We start from the raw sequence: 21,466 nt of genomic DNA, 5'->3' as shown, positions 1-21,466 counted from the left end.
ACAGATTCAATAGTATCATGGGCTGAGCTCCAGCTTAACTTTGGAGTCAACAATAACCCCATGTACTTGTATACAGGAGAAACATTAAGTTGTTGTCCACGGAAGAACCAAGTTTCATATCTTCGGAGGGGACCACCATTGCGAAATACAATAATTTCAGTCTTATCCAGATTAATTTCCATACCAGTATCAGTACAAAACTGATCAACAATGTTATATTGTTGATGTAACTTATTGGCGGTCTCAGCACAATTGGCGACATCGTCTGCAACGATTAGACACAAAATATCTGGGATATCATTAGCTATGAAAATACCAGATTCACGTTTAAGCCTTAAAAGTGAAGATAGCTCATCTATAAATAGGGCAAAAATAGTCGACCTCGATTTATCGCCTTGCCTGGTTCCAATATTGCAGGGAAACGAATCTGTAACATTATTATTTGAGACTTTTACACAAGAAGTCAAGCAAGAATACATAGATTTAAGAACTCTTTGGAACTTTCCAAACACTCCTTTCTTTTCTAATGATGAAAATAGTTGAATATGGTTAACTTTACCAAAGGCTTTACGGAAGTCAACGTACAAACAATAGAATCGACCGCCCCGATTTGAGAGATATTTTTGGACCATCGCTTGCAAACAAAAGACATTATCAACTGCAGAAAATCCTCTACGGAAACCAGCCTGAGATTCATCTATCTTATTATTTTTCTCTGCCCAGTCATACAATTTCTTATTAATCACTCCAGAGAATATTTTATATAGAATATTCGTAATAGATATACCACGATAGTTACCAGGGTTATTACTTGGATCTGACTTATGAATCGGTGTAATGATACTTTGACCCCACGACTCGGGAAAGTTACCAGTGTCTAGTATTTTATTAAACAACAACAACATTATTGGAGAAATATCTATTAGTGTACACTTGTAAAATTCCGACGGAATTCCATCCAGACCACAACTTTTACCATTTATTTATTTGGATATTGACCATTCAATTTCTTGCAATGTGAAAGGATCATTAAGCGATTTCTCCGTATCATCAGAATAAGCATGGTCATTTCCAACAGTGTAATCAACAACAACAGAGTTCTCATCGAATAAAAGGCCAATGAAATATTGTAACCATTCTATTTTTTAGTAACTAGAATCAGTTGATTTGGCCGATTTATTTTTCTTTAAAATTTTCCAAAACATTGTAGGATTATTACTAGAATTAACTAGTTCTTGGCGGTTTAACCTTTGATATTCATGTACCTTTGACCTACAATGATTCTTAAAATTATTCTGTTTATCTTTAAACAATCTGAGATCTGACTCTAAGTTGGAGCTACGAAATTTACGTAGAGCGCTGTATTTTACCGACTAAAAATAGTCGCTTCACAAATAGAAATAAGCCTTCAATCACGCGCGCAATATGGTTTGCCTGGAGTTATAGAATGACGTTGGCAATGTACATGCATATTTCAGTGCATTATCAACTGGGAATACCGTAAGCGTATCATAGCATCTCGACGCTTTCCATATCATATGTATCCATTTTCGCTGATTTAAGGGCGTAAAGCTGGTGCAATACTCATGCCCACATTAAAACAATAGTAATATAACGCAATTGACTATTGACAATTGATATCCGCATCGCACTTAGATGGCCCTGGCCGCAATATACTAAATATGACCTTGGCCGAGTGCACAAGCGCAAAGTACTCCTTAATTTGATTTCACTGTGCAAATTTCGCATTCCACGTTGAGTTTTTGAGGAAAGTATTTAGTATATTAAGTACCTTCATATCCGGACACTTTTAAACTAATTAGGTTTGGGAAACAACAATCATTTGACGAGGGTTAGATAAATAGTGCAACGCGAATAGAGCCTGTCGATCTCCACATCAAGTTAAGATTTAAATACCAAGTTAGAGTTTGGTGGATATCACGTAAAAGGTACTATCGATGGTAAAGCCAATTCCGCCGAGTGATGAGTTGTTGTTCACGGAAGAAGTTGTGGGTTATATACCCAATCTGCAACGTCCGCGCATGCCTCGCTATGTCAGCTCACAGATACCAGTTGAATTCCATGATTACAGAAGATGCGAAAGGAAAAGCCGTGATGAAATACTCTTATATTTTCGAATTCGTAATGAAAGAAATGGTAAGATTTTCTATTACGTCATGCATTTTTATACCTTTTTGTACTTTTTTGGTAATATATATTTTGCAATAGTTTATGGTAAACAATATTTAACTGAATGTAATTTCAGACGGTAAGCAAAACAGAATAGTGTGATCATTAAAATACTCATTCGGTATATTTCTCTTTATGATGTTAATGAGCAAGTACTGTACATAATGATTATAAATTTGCTATGCTAGAACATATCTGAAGCTTTTTAATGCTGATGTTTGAAGAACGCAAACATGCGTATTAAAAAATGCGATTCTAGAAGATAATTTAATATTCAACAATTAAACAAATTCCAGTTCGCAACATTCAGCGAGAGAACGCATCACTGCGACAGCTTGTTCTGTGCAGGATATGTCTTAGCAGAGAGAGTCGTGTGGTCTTCCAACCGTGCGGTCATCTGTGGATCTGCGAAATATGTTGACCGAAGACTAGGGTATGCCCAGCCTGTGAACTGAGAGTGGCGTCACGTGTTGTGTTGGAGAGGTGATGACTTAGGTTCCTTATTCTTCTGTATGTGTAGGGACTTACACAAACAAACGGAATTTAAGACCCTGCAAAGAACAAATTCATTACGCCAGCAAAACTCAGGTACTTGAACAAACCCTGTTCATTGCCACATTTACGACTGATTCTGCTCCTGCACAACATCGTGGAATTCGAACAGCACTGACAGCTATGCTATGTTTACTGATACTGATTCACCACCCGGATTTGATTCCTTTCCTTGCCTGACACGTACCTTTAACATCCGAGCACTAAGATGATGTAACTGAATTGTGGTATACTAGCTAAAGAAGTGGTGACAACCAAAATTCACAAACCTTGCCGAAGAACGAAGACAAAGCGAAATTCCATCGGATTTAGTTTTGAAACATTCTAATTAATCAATTCAACTTTCGCAGTTTTTCGCACATAAACATATTCCAGCAATAAAAATATCTTCTTAACTCAAAATTGACTTTGATGATATTCATAAAAATGTGTTCCCAGATCATGATAAATATGAAGTTTCAAAACCCGTTTTAAAAAGTTGAAGTGGTATTTTATGTAAATTAAATTTTTTGTATTGTTGTAGGCTTTACATAAATCTGCTACATCTACTGCATCACCAGGCCAAAATGAATTTTAGTGTTTTGTTGTTTAAATAATAAACAGAAAAGAGTTAGTCCTATTGTAACCGTTTTCTCCCACGGTCATTCACGTGTATGTACATTTCTTTTCGTTCATTATAATGATAACTCTCATATCAGTAAATAAGCTTGTATTATTTGGGACACTGGTTTCCAAGCGTACTGTTCCCATCGGTGAGTCAATGGTTCTCGTTGCTAAATTGCACGTACTGCAACGTTCATATTGTGTAATGCGGACAAAGCGTTTAAACGACGATGGAGATTCTTAATACAGAATGGTCCAGTAGGAGTGAATTGGTTGTTGCTTCCAACGGTCGCGGGTTCGAATCCATTTGAAGGGAAACAAAACTGTTTGTCTTTTTTACAAAAGCTTTGTCCCGGATCTGCGGGTAATTTTCCGATCCGCGAATACGATTCGTTTTCGGAAACCCGTTAAAGCCCTACAAGGAAACGTTGCATGTGTTTGCCGCTGATATTTATATGTTTTAACAGCTCGTCATTTAAGCGGAAAATGTTGTCCATGATTAGCCTGTGGGGACTTAACAAGCTAATCTTGGGCGACCCTTTGCACGCATTCATTAAGCCCCTGTTTCCCAGAACGAGACCATAAATTATTTTGTTTACAATTTGTGTACTTCAATATTGATGGTGTCATAAGGTTTACAAAATTTATACTCAATGTGAATGATCCTGGATACTCTTTATCCAATATCTACCAAGAGGGCTGTGGCCATGAAGCGTTAACGAATAATGGTTTGGTTCACATTTACATAATTGACTAACTGTTTTTCTTATTTAAAGCGATATTATACGATTTTTTATATGTGTTTAATTGTAATATATTGATAAAATATGTTACAATAACACAAAATAGGCAAGAAAAATTATACATTAAAGACGAATTTCATAACATGCAGCAAAGACAAATTAGCGCCCCGAGCCGATTGTGACGAAGATATTTCGTACATATTTTCCTACAATAACCGAAGCATTCGTCTTTTTAGTTAGTGTTTGTGTGTCGTATGAATAGATATCGTTGCAGGAATTTAAAATGAACCGTTAAACTAAATTTAGATTCACATCGTACATGCATGATTTACATGCTGGCGAATTCGACTGTACAGCCTTTTTCGATTTTAGAATTAAATATCTGGCTTATTTAGCATTTTTCGACACATGTTCTTCTTAACTTTTATTTTAATCTATATAAAAATATATGTTTAATAAGTTTTTTACACATTTTATATTAATTAATAAATATTTGACAAGATCGTATAATCTCGCTTTAAATAATTATTTAGATGAACCTAAATTTGATCATTTTTGTTTGTAAATACATCAAATTGTGAGCAAGTCCCTTTATGGGACAATCATATCTTAAAGGGATCTTTTCACGCTTTGGTAAATTGACAAAATTGAAAAAAGTTGTTTCAGATTCGTAAGTTTTCGTTTTAGTTATGATATTTGTGAGGAAACAGTAATACTGAACATTAACCATGCTCTAATATAGCCATTATATGCATCTTTTGACGATTTTAAAACCTAAAATTTATAAAGCGTTGCAACGCGAAACGATTGAATAATTTGGAGAGTTCTGTTTTTGTCGTTAAATTTTGTGAAACTACGAAGATTGCTTATATAATGTATAAAATACGTCAAGAATTTGTACTTGGCGGAATAGCTCAGTAGGCTAAAGCGTTTTTACTTCAGGACTCTGGCAGGACTCCAGGGGTCACTGGTTCGAAACCTGCTCCGGGCAATGTTCTTTTCCTTTTTTTAATTTTTTTCTTGATTTTTTACAGGAGCTTTTATGATCAAATGTTTACATTTATCAATATAAAGCATTTCATGAATAAGTTAAAAAAAATGCCAAAATCTGTGAAAAGGCCCCTTTAACCTGGTGAGTACGGTAAGGTTTGTGTCATACATAAAAATTAAGTATTGGATATAGTATACTTTTACCGAAAGGTTTTTGTGATTTATCGTACACATGTATATATAACTCATTTACAAAGCAACCTATAACGAGTTGTTACAACAAAAGATACGTTTAAACCAGCCCGAAAAAGTAATTGTAAGTTCTCACAAAATGTTTATTGGATCATAGGTTAAAATGCATTGTTTTCTGAATGAAGTTGTTGAACCATTCATATAGCGAAGTCGGAATAGGGAATTGTATGTCATTGACGTATGTATTGACGTCAGAGATTGATGATTAATGATCATATCAGAATACCCCGCAGTTACATCATTTATATAAACTGTATTCACAAAGCCGTGAAACATAATATGAACTGTATTTACAAAGCCGTGAACATAAAGCGATTTAGTATATCCATTACCTATTGAATTACCGTCCTTTTAACATGCACTGGCAACAACTTTGGACTCTAAATGTTACCTACACAGTTTTGTTTAAAAATCAGCAAAAAATGCAAAACATGAGAACAACATTATGGGTTTTCCTGTTCCCATAATTGCTTGAAAAAAAGACATCATTTAATATACAATGCAGTTTATAATTTTAATTCCAAGAAAGTTTATTTGCATTGAGAGATGTGCGGATGTTGGTTATGACTCACTAATCACGAGATTTATATTTTCTGTTTGTGCTTATGTCGACATTCTTTATGTCATAACAAAAGTATAGAACGGACGTAATTCAAGTGAAGGTGAACAGTATCTCATGCAATAATAAAAGATAAATACAGAATTACAGATATACTGGCAATTGATAAATAAAATGGAAACACGGTTGTTTTAACCTGTACTTATGCCATTCAAAATATATAAGTCGGTCGTTAAATGGTTTGAAATATGTGTATTCGTAGATTCAAACACAAACTGTACACATATTAATTAATTATTTAAGCTTTTTAAGCGAGATTATACCATCTTGTCAAATATTTATTAATTAATATTACATGTATAAAAAAACTTTTTAAACATATATTTTTATATAGATTAAAATAAAAGTTAAGAAGAACATGTGTCGAAAAATGCTAAATACGCCAGATATTTAATTCTGATAGCGAAAAAGGCTGTACAGTCGAATACGCCAGCATGTAAATCATGCATGTACGATGTGAATCTAAATTTTGTTTAACGGTTCATTTTAAATTCCTAAATTCTTTTAAATAGTTGTATTTCTATATATGTTCTGTAGTTGTGTTACTATTTTGGAAATAAAATATGTTTAAATTAAATTAAATTCCTGCAACGATATCTATTCATACGACACACAAACACTAACTAAAAAGACGAATGCTTCGGTTATTGTAGGAAAATTTGTACGAAATATATTCGTCACAATCGGCTCGGGGCGCTAATTTGTCTTTGCTGCATGTTATGAAATTCGTCTTCAATGTATAATTTTTCTTGCCTATTTTGTGTTATTGTAACATATTTTATCAATATATTACAATTTAACACATATAAAAAAATCGTATAATCTCGCTTTAAGTTAAATTTGTATAAGGGGCATTCATTCTTAGCTGAGGCGAACCAAGCATGCAGCCCGACTTATTTAACTATGTCTTCTTCCAAAAAAGCGAGGATATATTTCTTGCGCCTGTCCGTCGGTCGCTAGATTGTGCGATCAGTCGGTCGGTCCGTAGACCATTCATTTTGTATCTGCGCGATATCCAGAGAAAGCTTGTACCTTCCACCAGGCATATTGGTATGATGGTTACTCGGGAGCACAGATAGACGCTTATCGATAGTGTGGTAAAGGTTACAGAGCTTGTAACATTCAATTTGTTTCAGCCCTGCATTTTGATAACGCGTTAATCTACAATCATGCAATTTTATATAGTGGTTACATGGAAGGAAAAAATACGCATTTCCATTTTTAGGTCACCAAGTTAAAGGTTCAAGGCCCCTGAGCTTGTTCATATATACAGATATTCGTTTCTTCATCATTTTCAGAGAACTTTTTGTACTGCGATCATCTAAATAAATGTGTTGGTTACTTTGAGACAAGAATAACGCCTATTGATTTTAAGGTAAACATGTGAAAGGTCAAGGTCACATGGTCACACGAAATTCTTTTGCAATCAATTTCTCGAAAATGATTCGACCTTATTTATTTAAATTGATATATTGATTGCTTTGGCGTATAGAAGGATGCTATTCATTTTGAGACCTTCAAGGTCAAAGGCCAAGGGCCCACGGGCCTTGTATCACTATATTGGTTTCCGCGCAATATTTAGTGAACGGTTTGACACATGACAATATCAATGTGTATGCTTATTACTTCGGAAGAAATACATATTCATTTTTTTTTGGTATACATGTCAACGATCGAGATCACATAGATTTGAAACGCGCAAAAATGTTCCGGATAATATCCAGCTAATTCTTACGATGATATGAATTAGTATGTTTTTCAGCCTTGACGAAAGATTCCCTTATGATTTTCAAATCTAGTGATCAAATTTCAAAGTCCAATGTCACATTGGTACAGAGATTTAACTACAAGTTGGTGTGTGTGTGGGGGGGGGGGGGGGGGGGGGGGGGGGATATGTGCTTAACAAACATAATATCTGAAGTAAATGACAGACCTATCAAAAACATTTGGTGAAATATGTCAGTTATAGTAATCATGGAGGACAAACCTCAAATTATACTGATACAGTCGTTTCTATTTAATTTTGAATTTATCTTAATATAATGTACATGATAGAAGAACAAAATCTGCCTTCCCAAATGCAAGCATTGGCGACATATTGTATTTCTACGGATGAACGTTTTCGTAGAGCTGTACGATATATAATTATATCTAGACAAGCAGAGTCTTTGCCTTTAAAATAAGTCATTAAAACAACAGAAGTCCAATTTCTGGTTTAAAACTAGTCTTAATGGATACACATACACTTGTTGTTTTTAGAACTAAAAATATGACTATCCTCTTTAAACCCGCTTTATGAGAGCACACCACATTTTCTGGGAGGTGTTTTATTAGGCGTTCAACGTGCCGTACTTATGGTGCGGAACTATCCGTTATAAATGTGCACTATACAAATAAATACATTAAATGTATAAAGACATTTTATAATCGTATAGTCGCGATTATAAACCATTTAAACGGCTTTGGGTGGATGGGAATCCCCTAAGCCGTTTGAAGCACATTCAACACTGATGCATTTACATTTAAGTTGTTGACTCGAAATGTTTAAACAGACACGGTAACATAAAATTAATGTGAAAAGTACTAATCGTTATGGGTTAAAACTGAAAGCAAATATTTAAAACATTACTTTTTGCAATATTACGTATAGCAATATTAAGTATTTAGTAAGTATGAATAAAACGAGATCTGTCAGGAAAAATTCGTTCACAGGCCTTTTTATTGACGAATTTATTATAATTTATTTTCTTTTATTAAGTGTACTTTTATTTTATGTACTTTCTTGAATACAATTAGTGCATAAAAGCATTAAAACTGTGCCATAAAGATTGATTAAGACGAAAAGTAAAATAAACAAATATTTTGGCAGGAGTCGTTTTAGTGTTGGCAAAATTATATGAGTGTCCAGTCTGGTTCGTTAACGTGTTTCAACTTTGCATTGGCTCAACACACATTTTTGTTATTCTGGTATGATCCACATGTATGTATAATGTTTAATACGTTTAGTTGACATTTAAAACTTAACAACGTCTTGTAAATTTTAAGGAATTTAAATAAACATATTTAAGTCTCGTTTTGGGAAAACAGAATTTTATGCATTTGCCTGAAGTATCGTCCCAGATCAGCCTGTGCCGCCATTTATTAAATTTTTCGTTTAACAGAAGTCTCTTCTAAACAAAAGCCCAGTCTATGCAGAAAGTGTCGCCCCTGATAAGCCTTTTCGGACTGCATAGGCTAATCTGGAACGACACCTTACCTACATGCATTAAGTCCGGTTTTCCCAGAGTGCGGCTCAAATTTGCGAGAAAACTGGGAAATGTATATGTGGTGCGATAATATATTTGTTTCGGGATTGGTAATGAACAGTATCTGGTCGGATAAAAAACCGATTGATGTGAACAATGGCCGCATGATTTCTGTACAGCCAGTCTTCCTTTGTTCGTGTATTCTTAAAGAGTAGAATGTTGAGAGTCACACAGCCGCATTCCGAGACGGTAAAACTCTATGCGATTTTTTTAGAGAGGTGCATTTGAAGACAAAACTCTCCTGCTTTTTTTCTGCTGCGCTTTTTGGTTACAAGTTGCTTTTTGTACGGCGAAGGAATGCCGTTTAAACAGTAAACTTTAAGTTATACTTACAACGTGCATACCAACGTCAATATAAGTGAATACAATACTGAATAAATTATGTATAATGCATCTTTACACTTATGCAAATGTCACGGTCAATGCGGTTCGATTATCGGAATTATTAACGTCATCACTATCTGATGATTTATGACCATGCGCGCGGTTTTCCGTTTCGTGTCGTTGGTATTTTTCTTTGTAATGAACTTTTAAAACCGGTTATGAAAGAGTGTGACCTATAAATAAGCATAACCTAATGCGATGTAAAACCATGTGAATGTTGTGATTAGAAAATAAGTTAACGATATGTGTATACATAAATGCATAATGATAACACTGTATATTTACTTAATCCTAGCCACATATTTGTAGTTTAAAGCAGTGCCCTGATACAATTACATTACATATGTCTTGGCATTAATTAAATATGTTTCTAGATACCATCTGTGATATCCTTAAACATAAGACGAGATGCTCGATATCTTTCTCAATAATCGATACAAATAATATATTTGAAAGGAACATTAAATATTCTAACGGCTGATAGATTGATTTCCAAAATGGTCCACACATTTGAAAAGATCACATATAATTATCCCTGCTGCGTGCATGGTTAAAATTTTTTGTATCACAAGCATTCAATCACGCGTGCAATGTGGTTTTCGTGGAGTCATAGCAGAACTTAAGCGATGTATGTTTAATTGCATTATTTATTGTGAATACAGTAGGCATATAATTGCATAACGATGCGTTTCAGTTTTTCCCGTCCTTTTGCTATTAAACTACTCACGCCCACACGAAAATATTAAGCAGTATATTTGCATGTTTATCACGCAAGTTGCCATGTTACAACTATTTATTTTATTTATTTATTTTTGGGGGTGGGGGTATTGGAGATACTATTCGCCTTTCATTAAAAACCATCTTCGTGCACTAAAAAAGTTGGAGTAGCTTTTCCCGTGTACGCGTTAACCATCAGATAAACTTTTAAAGCAGAAATTGTGTGTTGAATTCATGAAGGGTAACACAAGTGTTAAAGTTCGATTTTTTTCCCGATCGAAATATGGTTATAAAATGTGAAGCCTATACACATGATTTTGTTATATAATAATTCATCGCCGGTACCATATTTGCCTATCCTTATGTTCTAGGTCTGATTGTATGTTATGTTTTCAATCACTGTTAGTTTTGTTCAGTGATTCGAAAACTTGAAAGCATTTTCTAGTACACTAAACGTGTTGTTTTTCAAGCTAAGTTTTTCAAGATACTGAATAAGCCATCCTTCTTCATTCCGTTAAAACAAAGGAAACCTATATAGGGCGATGGATAAGTATGTGTACTTATCTATGCACTATATACATGGTAAATAAAGGAGTGCTTTTACTGCAAATGAAGATAATGACTGGCAATTTACTTACCGATTGTATTAAATAAGGAAATGTTTCGTTTCAGTGTTGAAAAAGGAAGTATAGGGCCAATCTACTCAGTAAACTTGTGTGACTTCAAGTATAGGGCCAATCTACTCTGTAAACTTGTGTGACTTCAAGTATAGGGCCAATCTACTCTGTAAACTTGTGTGACTTCAACTATAGGGCCAATCTAATCTGTAAGTTTGTGTGACTTCAAGTATTTCCTGACTATCCACACTGTGTTTAAACTTAAAAAAATACAAACGACCTAAGAAAAACATTTGAACAATTGACATTTATTTTATAAGTTCTTCTTTAAACAACTTACATTTGTTAGTTCCTCGCTAATTTACTTACATATTTGTCCTGTAAGGGTGAATATATTAATTTGAAAAGAAAACTGAAGGGACCATTACATGATGACATTCTATATTTCATCATAAAATGAAAAGAACGGAGACAGATGTAACTAAAAAATTGATTCGATTGTAAGTATTCAGCAATGTCTCCGTGATCATCCGATGTTAAACGTTTAACGCTGATACAGTATGAGGTTTTGCAATGTTTATAAGTTGTCTTTTAATAATGCTGCGATGTAACGCTAAGAAATAGTGGGTGCAATACGTTATTCGACATTCATATATATATACTATAACATATGGTAATTTGTTTTTGAAGTTTTCGTTTTACGTTCATATGAGAGTGTGGGCGTTGTTGTTACAGCTGATACTTGGTATAGTGTAACACAGCTAAAACGATTCTCGAAACAAATGTTGTCAGTTATAATATACGCGTTTCAACTTTGCACGAATTTTTCTATGCTGGTATGATATCCACATGAATGTATGGCTGACAACTTCATAAAATTTATAAAATAAAAGGAATTGAGAAACACATATTTGAGCCGCGCTCTTGTGTTAAGTGTCGTCTCAGATTAGCCTGTGCAGTCCGTATTCGTTTAAAGGAAGTCTCTTCTTAACACAAATCAGGTCGACGCGGAAAGTGTAGTCCCTAAATAGCCTGTGCGAACTGCACGGGCTTATCTGGGCCGACACTTATAAACATGCATTAAGCACGATTTTCGCCGAGTGCGGCTAAACTGTGTGTGGAAAAACCGACAATTTATATTCGGTACGACTACGAATCTGTTTTGGGATGGGTAATAAACAGAGTTGTTTCCTATCAGGCATACAGTAAAGTGGACAAGGTTCGCAGAATATATGTTCAGTAAATGAACCAATTTTCGTGTATTATTCATTCGTTGAATTTTGAAAGTCGCAAATCCGTATTCAGATCAGATATTGATTCAATAATTTTCTAAAAGGTGCATGTTATTTAGGGAAACACTCTTGTGTTTTTTCAAGATTAATTTATGTTATAAAGTTGTTGTTTTCGTACGGTCTAAACCATGCGCTTTAATCATTAAAGATCAAATGATATTTACAACTTGCATTTCAAAGTCAATTCAAGTGAATAATATACTAAATACATTATGCATATTGTGTCTTTACACTAAAGCAATTGCCAGTGTAAACACGTCTTGGATTTCGTAACTATTAACCTCAGAAGATGATGATTCATGATCAGACGCTTTCAATATGATTCTATTTTCGCTGTTTTAAGGCGTGTTGTTGGTGCAATACTGATGCCCACATTAAAACTATAGTAATACCACGCAATTGACAATTGACAATTGATATCCGCATCGGCATTTAGCATCGAAATATGCTAAATATCGCCTTGTCGAGAGCAGAATAGCAAAGTATTGATTTGGTTGAGACAATTTTTGCTTTTATATTTAGTTTTTAGTATTTTGCGACCTTCATATCCGAAGACTTCCCTAATTTACGAAAAAACAAAAAAATCATTTGAGCAGGGTTTGCGGTTTGGTTAAGAGTCGTCTGATTGGTTGAAGTTCACTACATAGTAACCAGAGACGAATTACATGCCGATCTCCACGTCAGGTTAGATTTAAATACTAAATTCGAGTTTGGTTGATATAACGTAAAAGGAACTATCGATGGTAAATCCAGTTCCGCCGAGGGATGATTTGGTGTTCACGGAAGAAGTTGGGGGTTCAATACCCAATCTGGGACGTCCGCTCATGCATCAATATGTCAGCTCACAGATACCAGTTGAATTCCATGATGACAGAAGATGCGAAAGGCAAAGCAGTGATGAAAGTCTCTTATATTTTCGAATTCGTAATGAAAGAAATGGTACGTTTTTCTTTTACGTACTGTACTTTTTGGTAACATTTATTTTGCAATATTTTATTGTTAACGACATTTAACTGAATGTAATTTCAGACGGTAAGCAAGACAGTATGGTGTGATCATTATAAATGTTCATTCGGTTTATTTCTGTTCATGTTTTCAAATAATTATTCGAATATTATTTTTGTATTTTGTTCATACGAAACTGGTCACGATGTTCAATGGTATTTATAGGTATACGGACATTTCCCCTTCATGAAATCAGGAATAAACGGGCATTTGCTTCTTCACATAAATTCTCAAGGTGGACATTTGGCCCTTCACTCAATTTCTCAAGGTCGGCATTTGCCCATAAACTCACGTTTTAAGCACGATATAAATATCATAAGAATTGTTAATATCTATGGCCGTGTATGTACATTTCACTCAGTTCATTATAATGACAACTCTCATATCAGTAAATAGGCTTGTATTATTTGGGGCGCTGGTTTCCCAGCTAAGCCTTGCTTTCTGAATGAGGTTATTGAACCATGCACATAGTGAAATCGGAATAGTCACTTACGTATGTATTGACGTCAGAGTTTGAAGATTTACGACCATATACCCCGTGGTTGCATCATTCCTCTGAACTGCATTCACAAAGCCGTGAGACTTCAGGCGATATTAAATTATATTAATTACCAAGTGAATTCCAGTCCTTTTAACATGCAATGGCTATAAACTTGGACTTAAAATGTAGCCTACACATTTTTTCTACAAAATTTGTAAACAATGAGAACAGCATAATGGTTTTTGTCTGTTCCTGTCACGGTTTAAAATAAACACTTCTTACTTAAAATACAGTCAATGATTTCATTTAAAATAAAAAAATATATGTATTGATAAATGTGTGAAAGGTATGTAGGTAATGACTCAATAATCACGAGATTTATATGTTCAGCTTATTTCGACCTTCTCAATGTCATTACAGTAGTATAGAACTGACGTAATTCAAGTGAATGTGAACATTACTAAAGACAATTCATGTAACATCATACGATAAATGCAGGAAGTAGATAGGAAATTTAAACATCAATCGGTAACTCAATTATTTGAACCTGAACTTTGGTTTGGAGTATCATAAATGGAAGATTCAAACAGATACTTCACAAAAAAATTCTTGAGAAGGCTGTCAAGATCAATTCCGTTAAGGAACATTAATTAGATCGGTGCATAGGTCACTACTCTTTTCACCGACTTCTAATGACACTTTGCCAGTATTTCGTTTAACCTAATTCACATAATAATGCAATTTGATATTTTATATGAGTGTATTGTATTGGGTGTGTCAATGTCGTTTTAAAAAGGTAAGTAAGCCAACTTTTACTTTAAAATGTAACGCGAAGAAGTGACTCATATAAGTGTAAGCTCGTCGCATGTATATAATGGATGGTACATGTATATGTTGCTGTTATATATTACTCATATCATTGTCAACAATGGACTTTACATAAAAACTTACAGAGCTCAAACTGAATTAACATTTATTGAACTTCATTGGTCTTTCTTGAGAGTAATTTTTCTTTAGAAAGCTGACATATATTTATGAACGAATGGCCTTTAGAGCAATACGAATTATGAGAAAACATAACACTATTATTTCTGCCACCCGGAATCATTAGTAAGAACGTATCCTTTATATAATTTTTTATCTTACCTTAGGATAAAAACTTTTATAATAACAGTGCCATTTAACGAGGCATGCAGCCCTATTCATTCAAGTATGTCTTCTTCTTAGAAGCGGGAGTATATTTCTTTTGCACTTGTCCGTCGGTAGAAAGATTGTCCGAATACTCAGTCGGTTCATAGAACATTCTTTTCTTCGCGATATCACAATAACTCTTTTACCTACCACCATGCATATGCGTATGATGATTACTCGAGGGAACAGGACGACGCTTATAGATTTTGAGGTGGATAGCTTTTAAGTACCACATTTTGATAACGCGTTTCATATGTAATAATGTACTTTTAAATACTTGTTATATGCGAGATAACGAAGATGCATTTTCATTTTGATGTCGCTTGGTAAAAGTTCAAGGGCCCACGAGCTTGTATTAACAAATTTGTTTCTAAATGATATTAAGAGAACGTTTTTACCTACGATAATCTTAAGTAATATGTTGTTTGTATTGGAGAAACGAATAACGCCTATTGATTTTGAGGTCAACAAAGGTCAAAGTCACATGGGCTTGTGACAATAAATTCGTCCGCACACAATATATTGAGAAAAGATTCGAAAAAATACAAATTGACATAGTGATAACTATGGAGGAAAACAAGCTGCACATTAAGTTAGAGGTGATGATACTGTTGTCCGCACAAAATCTAAAGAACGCATTGGCATATGAGCACTTAAATCTATATGCTGCTTAATTGAGAGGTTTAGAAATATGCCTTATAATTTTGAGGCCAACAATTTAAAGATCAAGGCACATGGCCTTGAAAAAATGAAAACAGTGTTTCCAGAAAATATCCATGAAATGATGACGATTATATAAATGAGTATGCTGGTCAGGCTTAACAAATGATGTCTCGAACGATTTTCAAGTGATAAAAGGTAAAAGTTCAAGGTCGCACGTTAACAGGTCTTATATGAAAGGGGTTGTTTATTTGTTTTTTTGGTTTTTTTTTGGTTGTGTGGTGGCTGGGTTTGTTGTTGTTGTTGTTGTTGTTTGTTGTTGTTGTTTTTTTTTTGTTTTTTTTTTGGGGGGGGGGGGTCAAATATCTCTTGTTGCAATTGACTTCATTGTACATACCTATCATATGTTTTTTTAAATATATCGGTTATTGCCACACTTGACAGCAAATCTTAAATTACATGTCGAATTCGTAATAATATTAGGTTCATGTATGGAGTATGTTTCTTCTAACAATAGTGACTATCCGAACGAAAGTAATCAATAGACGAATAGCGGATTTTGTCGGTGTAAAACCCAGCCGGGTATATGGTTGGGACCCGCACTCAGTCAAAGTTACCAATACCCTTTTATCATTTTCTTGTTTCATTCTCAAATTAAACTCTATAATTATGCGTTTTCCGACGGACAGCTTCATAGAACGTTATGCAAGGTAATTGTTTGGTCCTGTTCAAAGGAGCAATGGTCATGGCAGTAATATGCAACACATAAAGGAGAAAAAAATCAAACAAATACTCTTTTAATGGAACATATTAGAAAATACGAGTTTTTACAACAAAATTTACGTTTAAACCAGTATCGTAAAAAATATATATCAACAACGTGTCATCAACGTGGTCATTTAAACGGCTATCCAATACTGTTTTGAAGGGATAAACAGCGATCTTATCTAAGCGATAAACACTTTTTTTAAAGAAGTGCCTGACTGGAAAACCTTGATTGAAAGTGTTACCAATGCCACAACTGTCAAGAACAGCGCGATAAATAGGAAATACTTACCCAAAATCATTGCCAATATGATGTTGATCTATGATCTGCAGATGCAGGTATCGGATTTTTTTTCAGCTGGATGATATAATAGTAAATATAGACAAACAGTGAGTTTTTGCAACCAAAAAGGTCGCCATAATTACAGAACTTTGTTTTCTGGACTAACGCTAGTGTACATAAAACCAAGTTTATGCACACATAAAGTTTTTTATGTCATTGTGATGATTTTTCCTGTTTTTGTAGAAGTTATTCTCAATACCTTTGTTTACATACTACATTAGTGCAGTGTAACCTTAAAGGCACGCTTAGGCATTAGCCAATCATTGTATAGATAAAAGTCATGTGATCTGTTTATGCTTTGGTGCGAGTTGCATCGCAAAAGCTTACGCTTCAAAACACTTTTTATATTACTTTGGATTTTATTACAAGGTAAAGCATTATGCTTTCATGCTAAGACTTCTTTAGTTATGAGTTATCCGTTTTATTTCATCGGCGGCGACCTGGCTCTACCGTGGATTTTACGATTATAATTCATGTGTACATGGTTTTCTGGGAGACAAAGAAAACCAGTTTCCTGACATTTTAGTGACGTCATCGCGTCATCAAACATGGCTGCGCCCAGTCCGTTAAAAGTACAGCTGTTCGGCCATTCGTTCGTGAGGCACCTTAAAGATTTCATCCGACATGACTCCACTCTACGTTTTAACTTGAATCTGCACGGACACCCTCTAGTGCAATACTCTGGATTCTCCGGTGCTCGCGTCGAAACACTACACCATCGTTTAACCGAGATTTCTGACTTTGAACCGGAAATTGTTGTGCTGATTATTGGCACCAACGACATTTATGATTCGTCGTGTTCAATTCTTTCTGTGGCAAATAAAATTGAAGACCTGGTGAGAACACTTTTATTTGAATTGAATGTACGTTATGTGGTGGTAATGCAATGTTTACATCGCTGCACACCACAAGTCTCTTCAAAATACCCAGTTGACACGATATGGTTCAATAACAGGGTGGACAGTCTAAACTTGCTACTTTCTGAACGTTTGAGATCGGTGTTAGACAGCCGAGCTTGCCTATGGCGTTTAAAAGGGTTTTGGACAATTTCCTCCAAAGAAAGAAACTTCGCAAAAGATGGATGCCACCTATCCAGCCAGGGACAACGCCAGCTGTACAGAAACATCAGAGCAGCAGTGGTCGCCGCCACGAAACGCATCCTCAGCAGCTGAGCTCAGACCTTAGATATGTATTACTAAGATATGTATTACTATTCAATGTTTGATGAGCTACAGCTAGCTCTCTGTGAGATTGAGTAACAGACTCATAAATGACTTCGTTGGCAGCATCATACAACATGCACACTAGCAATTTGCTAGTCATTCTATTTTCATGCTAATTATTATTTAATCTAGTCGTGATTTATTAAAATCTGCCTACACTAGATTTTATTTATGCATGATTTAGCTACCAACACCACGCTTATTATTATGTATGAAATAATGGCATGATTTAGTTACCAGCCTCATGCCCTATATTTATGCGTGATTTAGTTGCCAGCCTCACGCTTATTATTATTTATCACATAAAGGCATGATTAAGTTACAGCCTCATGCCTTATATTTATGCGTGATTTAGTTACCAGCCTCACGCTTGTTATTATTTATCAAATAAAGGCATGATTTAGTTGCCAGCCTCATGCCTTATATTTATGCGTGATTTAGTTACCAGCCTCACGCTTTTTCTTATTTATACCATAACGGCATGATTTAGTTACCAGCCTCATGCCTTATATTTATTGCGTGATTTAGTTGCCAGTCTCACGCTTATTATTATTTATAAAATAAAGGCATGATTTAGTTACCAGCCTCATGCCATATATTTATGCGTGATTTAGTTGCCAGCCTCACGCTTATTATTATTTATAAAATAAAGGCATGATTTAGTTTCCAGCTGCATGCCCTATTTTTTTTATAATATTTCTTATATTTTAGTGTGATTTAGTTACCAACCTCACACTTTTAACATTGTATTATTTTATCAATACATTATTCAGTTGTCGGCTGCTTACTCTATAATTATTGTGTGTTTTACGCAAAAATAAGGGACCTAACGGCAGCAGTCTTGTGAATTGACATATCAGATTTATCTCCCTTGTTCACAATGTAGTAACCAGCCTCACGCTTGTTGTTCTTTTTTCTAGGCATGATTTACTTGCCATCCTTATGCCATATCTTTATGCGTGATTTAGTTACTAGCCTCATGCATTCCTTATGCATCATTTGTCCGCCTTTAACCATTTATCTTTGTGGGACTATCAAACTCACACTTTTGGGTCTATTTTATCATTTTATCTAATTGGGGATACTCAATTGTCCTTTTGTACAACATATCTCGTACATACATGTAATATATTTAAATCCCCTTTTAGAATGTTTACTAATAACATGGTTATATGGCTTTATACACGACAAATTCAGCAATTAACACTTGGAAAAGTATACATAGAATATATTTGAATATCTAATTTTATAATTACCTATCAATTGATTTTCAGATGAGGCCTGCAAAGAAAACTAAAAAACGATCGGCAACAACAACAATATGCAGTTGCTGTGATAATACAACGGCCAAGAAATCACGCTCCACACCCACCAGTCCTCCACCATCAATATCCACGGCAATTCCAGTACAAGAAACGGGGACATCTACTGGTCCATCCAATGCTCACAATGGATCTGGGAACAACACAATCCAGCACTTCCAGGGTGTTGATTTTAATCCTGGACCCGTGCCACCCAATGAAGTTGTTCTACCACAGCAACAACCCCCTCAGGTACCTGGACCCGTGCCACCCAATGCAGTATTTCTACCACATCAACAACCCCTTCAGGTACCATTCAACTACTCGGACGACTCTTCTTCAGAAGATGAGGTCGATCCCCCCGCAAATCTTCAGGAAATACTCAGCACGCACATGATGGGCCTTCTTCCGGATACTGGTATGCACTACGCAGAGCCAATCAGCACACCAATACTTCCACAAATTAAAAAGTCATTATGTAAGGACATTTGGAAAGGCAAATATGTAGAACTTTCATCTCTCCTTCCAGTTAATTCTGCCTCTCAATCTTCTAACTTCACTCTGCAACTGGGCAAACATGCACATATTTCCATCCAACCATCTACACGCTGTACAAAAATCACCTCAATTGAAGTTTGGACGTCTGCGTTCATTCGCTACGTTTCCGTAAGGACACACAAGTACCCTGGGGAAACGCAACAACTCCTAAAATACATGGAGATCATACGAGATCTGGCTACTCGCTGTCCAGGTCCAGCCTTTCAGTATTACGACAATCAATTTCGTTTGTTTCGAGCTTCTGTTCCTTTGCCTTGGGACAGAATTCACACTGAATTCTGGCTGATGGCCAGCACTCTAAACTCTAATACTCACAATCCTCAGTCCTTTCGTCCCTCAAGACCTGCCACTCAACGCAGATCGTTCCCCTCAAACCGTCCAAAACGTTTCGTGGACAACGTATGTTGGAACTTCAACAAACCAACCCACTGTCAACGCATCAACTGCCCCCACCCTCATATCTGTGGTTTCTGCCGGGGCCCCCACACTGCTTTCAACTGCTCATACTCCAGCAAGGAACAGGCCTCTCAGTCCCTCTCTGGCAAGAGAAACCCTTCCAGTTCCGGCCCAAAGCCATCCAAACAATTATAATTTGGTCACACCTGTTAATGTCAACCAGTTAATCCCATTTCTTTCAGGATATACATGGTCACAATATATTGTAGATGGTTTCATGACAGGTTTCAAATTAGGATTTTTAGGACCCCGTAAAGCTTGCACTTCACCAAATTTAAAATCTTGTTCTGATTTCCCTCAACTGGTATCTCAAAAAATACAAAATGAGCTTTCAGCTGGTCGTATAGAAGGCCCTTTCGATTTTCCACCATTCGATAACCTACACGTAAGCCCCATTGGTCTAGTTCCCAAAAAATCACCGGGGCAATACCGCTTAATTCATCACCTCAGTTACCCTAAAGGTGATTCTATCAATGATTTCATTGACCCCACCCTTGCCACTGTAGTTTATTCATCTTTTGATGAGGCAGTAGACCTCCTTTTAAACCTGGGCCCGGGTACACTTTTTAGCAAAACTGACATTGATTCAGCTTTTCGTCTTATCCCCATTCACCCATCAGATTATCACCTGTTAGGTTTCAAATTCCAGGAAAAAATTTATTTCGATAAATGTCTCCCTATGGGAGCATCCTCATCTTGCGCTATTTTTGAACGGTTCAGCACTGCTCTCCACTACGCATCAGAACAATTTCTGGGTATTAAACACATGGTACATATTCTCGATGATTTTCTTTTCCTAGGTCCCGCTGACTCGCCAATTTGTCAAACAAATTTACAAAAATTTCTTGATTTTTGCAGCCTCATTGGAGTTCCCATTAAGTCTGAAAAGACCGAAAATGCCACACCTATCATCACTTTCATGGGTTTAGAATTAGACTCACTTACAATGGAAGCACGTCTTCCACATGACAAGCTCTTAAAACTTCGGGAACTTCTGATGAAAACCTCCAAGTCCAGGAAGGTCACACTGAAAGAATTACAATCCCTCCTAGGTTTACTAAACTTTTGCTGCCAGGTGGTAACACCAGGTCGCAGTTTTCTACGTCGCCTTACAGACCTTACCAAAAAGGTCACAAATCCTAACCATCACATTACTTTGAACAAAGAAAGCAGGAAAGATCTGCATGCATGGCGGCTTTTTGCAGATCATTTTAATGGA

General features: G+C 35.6%; 1 protein-coding gene across 1 annotated transcript; it reads left to right on the top strand.

Annotated features, from left to right (window-relative positions):
* Positions 1-16,855: 16,855 nt before the first annotated feature.
* Positions 16,856-20,979, top strand: LOC127879262 (uncharacterized). Its single transcript, XM_052426026.1, has 2 exons — positions 16,856-17,078; positions 19,207-20,979. The coding sequence occupies exon 2, from the start codon at positions 19,207-19,209 to the stop codon at positions 20,380-20,382; it is 1,176 nt and encodes a 391-aa protein (XP_052281986.1). The 5' UTR covers positions 16,856-17,078; the 3' UTR covers positions 20,383-20,979.
* The last annotated feature ends 487 nt before the right edge of the window (positions 20,980-21,466 follow it).

Source organism: Dreissena polymorpha, chromosome 4, assembly GCF_020536995.1.
Source record: "Dreissena polymorpha isolate Duluth1 chromosome 4, UMN_Dpol_1.0, whole genome shotgun sequence".
NCBI classification, from domain to species: Eukaryota; Metazoa; Mollusca; class Bivalvia; order Myida; family Dreissenidae; genus Dreissena; species Dreissena polymorpha.
The sequence above is the reverse complement of the archived record's forward strand: the minus strand, read 5'-3'. Positions and strand labels throughout refer to the sequence as shown.